The sequence below is a fragment of the Mytilus edulis genome, chromosome 13, assembly GCF_963676685.1.
Source record: "Mytilus edulis chromosome 13, xbMytEdul2.2, whole genome shotgun sequence".
Taxonomy (NCBI): domain Eukaryota; kingdom Metazoa; phylum Mollusca; class Bivalvia; order Mytilida; family Mytilidae; genus Mytilus; species Mytilus edulis.
Genome location: NC_092356.1, coordinates 35,738,553 through 35,750,838, shown reverse-complemented (window position 1 = coordinate 35,750,838; position 12,286 = coordinate 35,738,553). Strand labels below are relative to the sequence as shown.

General features: G+C 32.2%; 2 protein-coding genes across 2 annotated transcripts in view; both read left to right on the top strand.

Moving 5' to 3' along the window:
* LOC139500273 (uncharacterized) overlaps window positions 1-1,507 on the top strand; it is a 29,012-nt gene extending 27,505 nt beyond the window's left edge. The window contains exon 4 of the mRNA XM_071289015.1: window positions 1,129-1,507. The gene's annotated coding sequence lies outside the window, so the exon portion shown is untranslated. The remainder of the gene's footprint in view (window positions 1-1,128) is intronic.
* On the top strand, window positions 517-1,128 carry LOC139500271 (ankyrin repeat domain-containing protein 29-like). The gene has a single exon (XM_071289012.1). The coding sequence runs from the start codon at window positions 517-519 to the stop codon at window positions 1,126-1,128; it is 612 nt and encodes a 203-aa protein (XP_071145113.1).
* Window positions 1,508-12,286: the final 10,779 nt, after the last annotated feature.

The window sequence follows — 12,286 nt, the reverse complement described above, 5'->3', positions numbered from 1 at the left end:
GGACATACTGAAATAGTTCAAATGTTAATAAACAATAAGGCAGATATTAATAAGTGTAGAGATACTGGAGAATCACCTCTGTACATTGCTTGTTTTAATGGACATACTGAAGTAGTTAAGATGTTAATAAACAATAAGGCAGACATTAATAAGTGTAAAGATACTGGAGAATCACCTCCGTACATTGCTTGTTATAATGGACATACTGAAATAGTTCAAATGTTAATAAACAAGAAGGCAGATATTAATAAGTGTAGAGATACTGGAGAATCACCTCTGTACATTGCTTGTTGTAATGGGCATACTGAAGTAGTTAAGATGTTAATAAACAATAAGGCAGACATTAATAAGTGTAAAGATACTGGATCATCACCTCTGTACATTGCTTGTTATAATGGACATACTGAAATAGTTCAAATGTTAATAAACAATAAGGCAGATATTAATAAGTGTAGAGATACTGGAGAATCACCTCTGTACATTGCTTGTTATAATGGACATACTGAAGTAGTTAAGATGTTAATAAACAATAAGGCAGACATTAATAAGTGTAAAGATACTGGGGAATCACCTCCGTACATTGCTTGTTATAATGGACATACTGAAATAGTTCAAATGTTAATAAACAAGAAGGCAGATATTAATAAGTGTAGAGATACTGGAGAATCACCTCTGTACATTGCTTGTTGTAATGGGCATACTGAAGTAGTTAAGATGTTAATAAACAATAAGGCAGACATTAATAAGTGTAAAGATACTGGATCATCACCTTTGTACATTGCTTGTTATAATGGACATACTGAAATAGTTCAAATGTTAATAAACAATAAGGCAGATATTAATAAGTGTAGATATACTGGAGAATTACCTCTGTGTATTGCTTGTTGTAATGGACATACTGAAGTAGTTAAGATGTTAATAAACAATAAAGCAGATATTGATAAGTGTATTGATACTGGAGCATCACCTCTGTACATTGCTTGTTATAATGGACATACTGAAATAGTTCAAATGTTAATAAACAATAAGGCAGATATTAATAAGTGTAGATATACTGGAGAATCACCTCTGTACATTGCTTGTTATAATGGACATACTGAAGTAGTTCAAATGTTAAAAAACAATTAGGCAGATATTAATAAGTGTAGAGATACTGGAGCATCACCTCTGTGCGTTGCTTGTTATAAAGGACATACTGAAGTAGTTAAGATGTTAATAAACAATAAGGCAGATATTAATAAGTGTAGAGATTCTGGAGAATCCCCCATATTTAAAGCATGTTATAAAGGCCATGCAGAGATTGTTGAATTTTTATTGAAACATAAAGCAGACTGTAACCTTAAAGGGGAAGGACTTACACCATTAGGTATTGCTAGAAAAGAAAACCATACAAATATTGTATATTTATTGGAGAGATTGAACAAAAAATCAATATAATTATTATGCTTAGCAGTGGTTTAAAGAGTCATCATTTGTAATCAGAACACTATAAATTGTAAAATACTTGTTTCAAGTTTTTATTTCGCAATATTAAAATAATGCAATGTTAATTAACTTCTTCTCATGTTGATTTATGTCAGCATTGATTTTACAGTTTTGTAAAAGAAAAGTCCTGCCAATTACAACTTGTCACAAGATTAAAGAAGATGTTAGTTATTGCACACGATCAACCAAACGACATAGATTGTCTCTGGTATATTCAGTCTTTTTTCGGGCATCAACATCCTGCATGTTATCTTAAAATTGTATCGTTTTCTTCTTAAACTAGAGGCTCCACAATGCGAGGAATCTGTGTCGCTCACCTGATATTTTTGTTTACAATTGATGCATGAAATAATGCAACCCTTATACTTTGGCTTTAGTTTCAGAGATATAAGCCAAAAACTGCATTTTACACTTATGTTCTATTTTTAGCCATGTCAGCCATGTTGGTTGGCAGGCGGGGTCATCGGACACATTTTTAGCTCACCCTACATGGCTAAAAATAGAACATAGGGGTAAATGTAGTTTTTTGGCTTATATCTCTGAAACTAAAGCATTTAGAGCAAATCTGATAAAAATGTTCATCAGGTTAAGATCTATCTGCCCTGCAATTTGCAAATGAATCGGACAACCCGTTGTTGGGTAGCTGTCGCTGAATTGGTAATTCTAAGAAAATTTTGCAGTTTTTGGTTATCTTGAATGTTATTATAGATAAAGATAAACTGTAAACAGCAATAATGTTCAGCAAAGTAAGATCTACAAATAAGTTAGCATTACAAATATTGTCAGTTGACCCCTTAAGGAGTTACTGCCTATTATAGTCAATTTTTAACAATTTTTCGTAAATTTTTGTAATCTTACAAAAATCTTCTCCTCTGAAACAACTAGGCCAAATTTGACCAAACTTGGCCACAATCATTACTAACTTAAGGTATCTAGTTTTAAAAATGTGTCCGATGACCCTGCCTGCCAACCAACATGACCGACATGGCTAAAAATAGAACATAGGGGTGAAATGCATTTTTTGGCTTATATCTCTGAAACTAAAACATTTAGAGCAAATCTGACATGGGGTAAACATGTTCATCAGGTTAAGATTCCAAAATTGTTTTCCGTTCCCTAATTTGAGTTTGCCTCAACCAAATGTTATGAAACTTATACACAATGTTTATTACCAGATAACACAGATCAAGTTTGAATTTTGGTAGCGTCACTGTAACAGTTCTAGAGTAATACCCCTTTATAAATGGAAAATTACAAAATTTTTAGTTTCCATTCTCTTACAAGTTTGCCTCAGCCAAATGTTTTGAAACTTATACACAATGCTTATTACCACAAAAGACAGATCACGTTCGAATGTAAGTGGTGTCACTTTAACCGTTCTAGAGTTATACCCCTTAATAAATGGAAAAATTGCAAAAAAAAAAGTTTCCGTTCTTTAACTTAAGTTTGTCTCAACCAAATATTATGAAACTTATATACAATGCTTATTACCATAAAATACAGATCAAGTTTGAATTTTGGTAGCGTCATTTTAACCGTTCTAGAGTTATGCTCCTTTATAAATGGAAAAATTACAAAATTTTTAGTTTCCTTTTTCTAACAAGATTGCCTCAGCCAAATGTTATGAAACTTATACACAATGCTTATTAACACAAAACACAGATCAAGTTTGAATTTTAGTGGCGTCACTTTAACCGTTCTAGAATTATGCCCCTTTATAAATGGAAAAATTGCAAAATTTTAGTTTCTGTTCTCTAACTTATGTTGCCTCAACCAAATGATAGAAACTTATACACAATGTTTTTAACCACAAAACACAGATCAAGTTGAGTTTTGGTGGCATCACTTTAATCATTATCGAGTTATGCCCCTTTATTAATCGAAAAATTTCAAAATATTTAGTTTCCGTTCTGTAACTTAAGTTTGCCCCAACCAATCATTATGAAACCTATACACAATACTTATTACCACTCAGATTAAGTACAAATTTGTGTAGCGTCACTTTTATTGTTCTTGAGTTTTGTCCCTTTATAATGTTGTATGCAAGTGGGGGAATCATCTGTGTCCATAGGGACACATTCTCCATCTAAACTGGATACCCTATTATTGATTGTGGCCAAGTTTAGTTAAATTTGGCGTAGTAATTTCAGAGGAGAAGATTTTTGTAAAAGCTAACGGACGATGATGACGGACGCCAAGTGATGAGAAAGCTCACATCTGCATTCTTTTTTGAACATATGAAATCATTTTTAATATCTTTAAAACAACAGGAGTGATTTACCTTGTAGACTTGCTTCTTTATTATTTTGTTCGGCGAGAAAGGTATTGTTGTCAGTATTGCTATGATGTCCTATATCCCCAATATGTCATTCAACTTGTAAAGAGGAAAACAGTACACACTGCTTTACTTATCATAATGTAGAAAGTCATTCAGATAAAGGGTTTACTACCAATGGCAAATAAACTTCATTTTATCTATCATCCATGTTTTTGAAGACAAGGTCAAGATGAACCCTGCCAGAGTGACATGTGTAGCCTATAATAATTCCATACACCAGACACAGCTAACCGATAATTTATTGTATCTGAAAAAAACAGACCAAAGCACAAAACATTGATCAATGAACCATGAAAATAAGTTCAAGGTAAAATGAAACCTGACATTCTGAAATGTACACCTTACAATCATTCCATACATCAAATATAGTTGACCTAGTGCTGATAGTATCTGAGAAACAGACTTTATCATGTAACTTTTGACTTTGATAATTGATCCTTGATCAATAAAATGAGGTCGATGTCATAAGAATCCTGTCTGCCAGACATGAAGACCCTGCAAGGATCCCATATACCAAATTAAAGCATTCTATTACTCATAAGTGATAAATTCAAATGACAAAAACCATTAAATGTTGGTTTTTTTAAACCAGTGACTGAACCTTGAAAATGAGGTCAAGGACAAAGGACATATGACAAATGGAAACTTCATAAATAAAGGCAACAGTAGTATACCGCTGTTCAAAACTCATAAATCCATGGGCAAAAAACAAAATCGGGGTAACAAACTAAAACCGAGGGAAACGCATTAAATATAAGAGGAGAACAACGAAATAACACTAAAATGTAACACACATAGACAAAATCCCACGAGAATAACAAATATAACATATATATATAACATCAAAACCAAATACATGAATTTGGGATAGACAAGTACCGTGACACGTCTTATCGCAATGTCAATTTACACTCAAAAATAAGAGAAAACAAACGACACAACGTTAGAATGTAATACACACAGAAACGAACTATAATATAACAATGGCCATATTCCTGACTTGGTACAGGGCATTTTTAAAGGGAAAAAATGGTGGGTTGAACCTGGTTTTGTGGCATGTCAAACCTCGCACTTTTATGGCCATGTGAAATATAACATCAAAATGACAACACAGGACTACAATATAAATAAATTGGAGAACACAATTGACAAAGAATCACACGAACAACAGCCAACAAAAGGCAACGAGTTCAAAATTTTAATACGCCAGAAGTGGATTTTGTCCACACAAGACCTACGTGTGACGCCCAGATACAAAAGTTTGAAAGCCGAAACGAGTACAAAGTTGAACAGCATCGAGGACCAAAAGATCAAAAAGGTTGTGCCAAAATCGGCAAGGTTTTCTATTAGTTTCCAGAAAATCCCTATCATTTAGAATAATTTATACTTTTGCAAACAGTAAAAATGTTATAAAATGAATACTCAAAAGATGTACATGATAAAACTGAAGTATTAACTAATTACAGGAAACAACTGAAATACATTTACATAACCAGACATTTGAAACACAAAAGTAGACACATCCGAATAAGTGTAAACCTCTACGCCAAGTGACGTCCTATTTGAAACTGAAAAATGACGAAAAAATGACGTCATTTGAATTTGTAAAACAGATCATCAAAAAATGAAAAATGACGTCACATAAGAATGAATAAGATAGAATTAGGATTGATTTAAGATTATATATTTGAACTAAATACTGATATTGCATTTAATAACAAAGCACATTATAATACTTATTAATATCAAACTAAGGTAGCAATTAACTATATTATAAAACTATGTCCGGTTTGTTTTGAATCTAACTTCAAACGTAAAATATCGTACTGATTACGTTGAACGAAATCAAATCTGATAAATAAAGGCGGTGATTAATTTTCTTTACCATAACACATAAATATAATAGAAAAGACGTCAACACATTTGACAAAATCCGATGAGAATTACAAATATAACATTAAACATATAAACTAAATACATGAATTTGGGATAGACAAGTACCGTACCACGTCTGATAGTAATGCGAGTTCACACTCGGCAAAACAGTCACAATCGGGAATAAGTCACGTTTGGTAATTAAAAGATTAGACGACATTATGACAAAACACAATCTACCATGTGGTAAAAATGTCCTTAGCTAGTTTGGTCAACGACACATCGTATGGATCCACCAAATCGTGATGGTGTCCATAAAATTTACGGAGTGTCAATTTTAATCTGTCCTCCTCATAACTTTGTTGGAGCAGTTTCTGCGTAAGGAGCACACTCCTGTTTATGAAGTCCGTATAGTGTGAACAAGCACGAGGATAAGGTATCAATTGTGATATGTAAACACCATACGAAGGGGCAGAGGGTATGTTACTGCTGAGAAATGGGAAATTGATAATTGGGAAGTTGAAATCGTCCCGTTTATCATAGATTTTCGTGTGAAGTCGTCCATCTACGTCAATATTGAGGAAAAGATCAAGGTATGAAGCAGTCCTTCTAGTATCAGTGGTATCCTTAATTTCAAGTTTACTTGGATATATGAGATGTAAGTATTGACTGAAATATGGGTTATTCAATGATAGAACATCATCAATATATCGGAAAGTAAAATTAAAGAATTTCGCAAGGTGCTTTTTCTTTTTGTCTTTTAGAAGGTTCTGAATGAATTCTGCTTCATACGAGTACAAAAACAAATCAGCCAGCAGGGGTGCACAATTAGTACCCATTGGAATACTGACTGTCTGTTGAAATATAAATCCTCCAAACTCAACAAATATATTGTCGATCAAAAAGTCCAGCATTTTGATAATATCATCTTCAGTATATTTTCTGGGAGATTCAGTGTGATTTTTCACAAAATATGAATTATTGTAACCCAAAACAAGAAATTTGTATCTACGATTTCCATTTTTATAGAAAAAGCTCTGTTTTATGAGATGGTATAGTCGATCTTTCAACTGAGCATGGGGAATAGTAGTATATAGCCTAGAAAAATCAAAAGTTTTTATGTTGCTCCAAAATTGCAAAGATTGTGATTGAAGGTTTAGCAGTAGATCTTTCGAATTTTTGAGAATCCACATCTGGTTAACACCACTGGTAGAATATATCTCCTCACAATATTTTTGAAGCCCATCTTTAACTGTTGAAAGAATAGTAGTCAGTAGTTTAGAAAGATGTTTGGTCAACATTTTGCAGACCCAGCTATGTATCGTTCTTTATATGAAGTTTTGTGTAATTTAGGTATCCAGTATAATGAAGGCAAGTTTTCTTCGTTTTCTTTGATGTTGATACCAAAAGAAAGAAGGACAAAATTTCGTCCTTGGTAAATGATGTTAAAGAATATGTAGGATTACCAGTAGTTTTATCAATTCCAAGCTCTGTAGTGAGACATTGCAAATAATGTTTTTTACATATGAAGACAATATTATTGGAGGCTTTATCTGCTGGAACAACGACATATTTGTCATGCAAAGAGGATAAAGCATCCACAACCTCCGGATTCTTGAAAGGGTTAGAAACTTTAGTTCTCATATTACATCGTAGTTTTTGTATGCGCCTCTGAATGCATGATCGAATCATAACATAGGGCATCTGTATTGGTAAGAACTGTACAAATTAGAGAGCCCATAAGGCAATTGTCCATATGACTAATATTTCCAACTCTTCCAAAAATTATTGATCGGCATTGGTTTACAAATTCGCCAAGACATTGTTGATATAAACCTATGATAAAAGTTTCATAAAAATCTGGCAAGAATTGTACATGTGAGAGCGCTAACAAGACCGGACCGACAGACGGACGCCCAGTATTTCCATGTCCCCTGCAACGCTTAACGCAAGTGACAAAAAGGGATCTATCTGTCACCATGAATGTTCCGTTTGATAAGATAAATTTCATTTGTATACTTAGAAAATTCTTAATCATTTGCTGAGAACATAACTAAATATATGCTTGTATTGGAAATGTATCTATAACATGTTTTTTTAATTTCTATATGAAGCTTTGCTATAATTGTCCAAACTGGTCGTACTATGATAAATTATTTCAATGAGATATGTGACCTAAAACCTTTTTCAGGGAAATGAAAAAATCAAAGAGCAGATTGCTCTGAGGGATACGATTGCCGTTGTTTCATTGACACATATATACATGTAGCTGGCTAATATTATTTTCAAAACTAATTCAACTGCACATGTAAAATAGTTACAAAATAGCCAATCCCGGATAAAAGTGTATGAACAATGTAATTTGGCCTATTCTGTTTTATTTTTGTACTATCAATTCCAAGTTTACTTTCCACAGCAGTCACTGAGACTCAGAGTGAGAGAAGGTATCTTCACTTCGTATCTTATCACCTATTTATCTGCGTTAATTCTAGGAGGAAACCCATTCCTAACTCTTTAAATATTTAATTTCCTTTGGGTCAGTGATCATGACTCCTTTCCGTACACATTTATCGGTTTAAATTGCGATCGTTTTTAATATAATACGGCGTTTATTGACAGGAGCTAATACTCGACGTGTTTTTTTCAGAATTCACGGAAGTTACTTCCTAAGGGAGACAACTCGAAACGATAATATGGAAGCCTCCATTTCGCCTGAAGGGGTGTTCTACGATAAGGACATTTATTTTAATTTAAATGATACATATAATTTAAAATTATGCAACAACAATAACCCTCAATAGCAGACATACATAGAAAAGATCCCATTAGTTATAAATCAATTAATTGAGTGGGGAATCCAGAGCAACCATTCAATCTAAAACCCCTTGAAGTGAAGAAAACTATACGCATGCGCATAAATTCCAAAACAAACCCTGGAGCAAGAACGTATATTAATGTTTATTAAACGACCTAGATGGTTCTCTATTTCTTTATGGAATTACAATCTCAAATACCAGTTTCATAACGGTGACATATAATAAAAACTCCACTTCAGTTCTTATATGACAGAAATAGATTGATCGGAATTCAGAGAACTCTTGCATTTTATCAAAACTGGGAATTCCCTCAGACGTGTTTCTAAATTTATAAATACACTAAACATAAATACTGCTTAATTCTGATTTTCCGTGTTGTTAAAAACACGCATATAAGTCAAGGGAATTATCAAACATGAAGATTATGAAAAGAACATTATAGGAAAGTTGTTTAAGTTCAATCCCTTTGTTTGTTTTTACCTTTTAAAGCAAGACAATCATAAGAATCTGAGATGTTCCTTAATGTTTAGAATAAGACGATTGACGTGAGGGCAATGTTCTGAGCCATCGGTATAAGTCTACAGATTGCTTGAAAGCAATCGTATCCCAAAAAACAGTTGTGGTAAATTTAGTAATGACACAGAATCCTTAGACATTTGAAGTAAATAAGATAAAGGTCAAAAGGTCAAAGTAAAGTTCTACTGAAATTATAAAATATACAAATATATAATTGTAAATTTATCATAAATGTTTTCATTTCATGTATACAATTTTGAACAATATGTAAAATAATGATAATGAAGAATAAAATAAAATATATAATAAAACTAAAACAAAACTAAGTATTTGACACAACTTTTGTATGTCTTACAACATCATACAAAACCTCTCTAAGTAGTGGTCATTATAGTCATTTCAAGAAGATGTTTAATAAATAATTCTAGTACTGATAAGGAGACAATGTTTAAGAAATTATCTCCCTTTAATCAGGTTGATTTAACATTTGACATGTTTTATATAGTACAATATCATACAAAAGTTCATATAATATATTTTTTCAAAAAAGTATTAAAAAAACCAAGGAACTTCCAAATGGTATACAGAGTAAACAACTCTTAAATGAGGCAACGTTCTAGGGAAAATAAAGGGGAAACAACTGATCACATAATAAGAATTACCTATGGTTTTCTCAGAAATTTAAAGGGCCTTAAGGGTAACATACAAATTGGTGATGGATTTTTATTCACATAGAATCAACCAAAAAAGCACATATACCCTTGGATAAAATGTTTGCAACATTCATAAGATTTTGCAAATAAAAAATGATAGTTTGAAAAAGGACCCATATTCAACATACATTGTTAAGCAAAACAAAAAGTGTCAAGAAATCTCCCAGTATTATATGTTCTTGCAAATACAAATCCAACTCAGTTTGTTACACTGATTAGCAAATAAATTTCTATATTTAAGTAAATAGTAGCTGTTCACAAGAATGTGTCCGTAGAACATGGATACCCCTCAACTATCATTTTCTATGCTTAGTGGACCATGCAATTGGGGTCACAATTCTAATTTGGCATTCGAATTAGAAAGATCAAATCAAAGGGAATATGAGTACTATATTAAAGTTTCAAGTTGATTGGACTTCAACTTCATGAAAAACTACCTAGATCAAACACTTTAACCTGCGGACCAGCTGTGGGCTGGACCAACGGACAGATGAACAATGAATGGACACAAAGATCAGAAATTATAATGCACCTTCTACTATTGTAGGTGGGGCATAAAAAATAAAACAGATTAGGGAAAAATTATAAAGATTTCAGTGAAAAGTCGCATGTAACAAGCAAGATATATTGAGGAATTTCAAAGGTTTGTTTAACACAATTCCATTAAATGAGGTACCGGTATATGAACAGTTATAAAACGTGTTGTTTTGTGAAACATAAACAAAAATACACATGTGACAAATAGAATGCACCACATCATTAAATTGTGTAGAAATTTTATTATTGATACAACCACAACATCTGCATAATTCTTAACCAGGTGCTCCGCAGGGCGCAGCTTTATACGACCGCAGAGGTCGAACCCTGAACAGTTGGGGCAAGTATGGACAAAACATTCAAGCGTGATATAGCTCTGAATTTGGATTGTGATCAAATTTTTGACATTACATGTTTTTCTTTACACAAAACAAATGTCAAGATTTTACAAATCAATTAAAGATTTCTTCTTCAAACTTTTTAAATCTAAAATTAAATAGTTGACACAGTATAGGTTTCTGACACAGAATGAATGTGGTCTAATGAACTTAAAAGTTTTTTTTTTGCCTTTGAGCAATTCAGTATGCTGTTGAATATTAATCCTCTAAAAAAATGTTTGAAGAAATTTTCTTTTTATTTATGAAATCTGAAATGAGAAAAATTTAACCCCCCTCCCCCCCCCCCCCCCATTTTTTTCACATCCCCGTTTCCCTTTTTCCAAAACTGATATCAATTCAAATTTCTAATGGAGTTTGCAACAATAACTACTCTTTTAAATACATCATAAAATATTAAAATGTAAAATAAAGTGCTTGTTATCACTGAATGGTAAAGATTGGTTGGTAGTAAAAGTGAATATACATTGTTTATTGTATAAAACAATAAAAAAAACTTCATCAGCAACATTTTATATTGGCAAATTTCCAATGAAGTTATTTACATAAAGTTATTGGCAAATAAAAATAGAAAATGACATCATAGTCATGTCTGGCAAATGTCCAACATTCATTATCTAAAAACATTTTAGATAAGATAAGGAAAAAAAGCTTCATCAGCAACATTTTATATTGGCAAATTTCCAATGAAGTTATTTACATAAAGTTATTGGCAAATAAAAATAGAAAATGACATCATAGTCATGTCTGGCAAATTTCCAACATATGTTATCAACTACTATTCTATACAAAGAAAGATAACTCCAATTGAAAATTAATTGCCATTGCACAATATTGTGCAATTAGATATTTCTTGCTATTGTGCAATACTGTGCAATTGAAAATTTCTTGCTATTGCACAATACTTGATATGGAATCCTGATTTGGACCAACTTGAAAACTGGGCCCATAATCAAAAATCAAAGTACATATTTAGATAAAGCATATCAAATAAGCCAAAGAATTTAATTTTTGTTAAAATCAAACTTAGTTTAATTTTGGACCCTTTGGACCTTAATATAGACCAATTTGAAAACTGGACAAAAAATTAAGAATCTACATACACAGTTAGATTTGGCATATCAAAGAACCCATTTATTAAATTTTTGATGAAATCAAACAAAGTTTAATTTTGGACCCCCATTTGGACCAACTTGAAAACTAGGCCAATAATTAAAAATCTAAGTACATTTTTAAATTCAGCATATCAAAGAACCCCAAGGATTCAATTTTTGTTAAAATCAAACTAAGTTTAATTTTGGACCCTTTGGACCTTAATGTAGACCAATTTGAAAACGGGACCAAAAATTAAGAATCTACATACATAGTTAGATTCGGCATATCAAAGAACCCCAATTATTCAATTTTTGATGAAATCACACAAAGTTCAATTTTGGACCCTTTGGGCCCCTTATTCCTAAACTGTTAGGACCAAAACTCCCAAAATCAAACCCAACCTTCCTTTTATGGTCATAAACCTTGTGTTTCAATTTCATAGATTTCTATTTACTTATACTAAAGTTATGGTGCAAAAACCAAACATAATGCTTATTTGGGCCCCTTTTTGGCCCT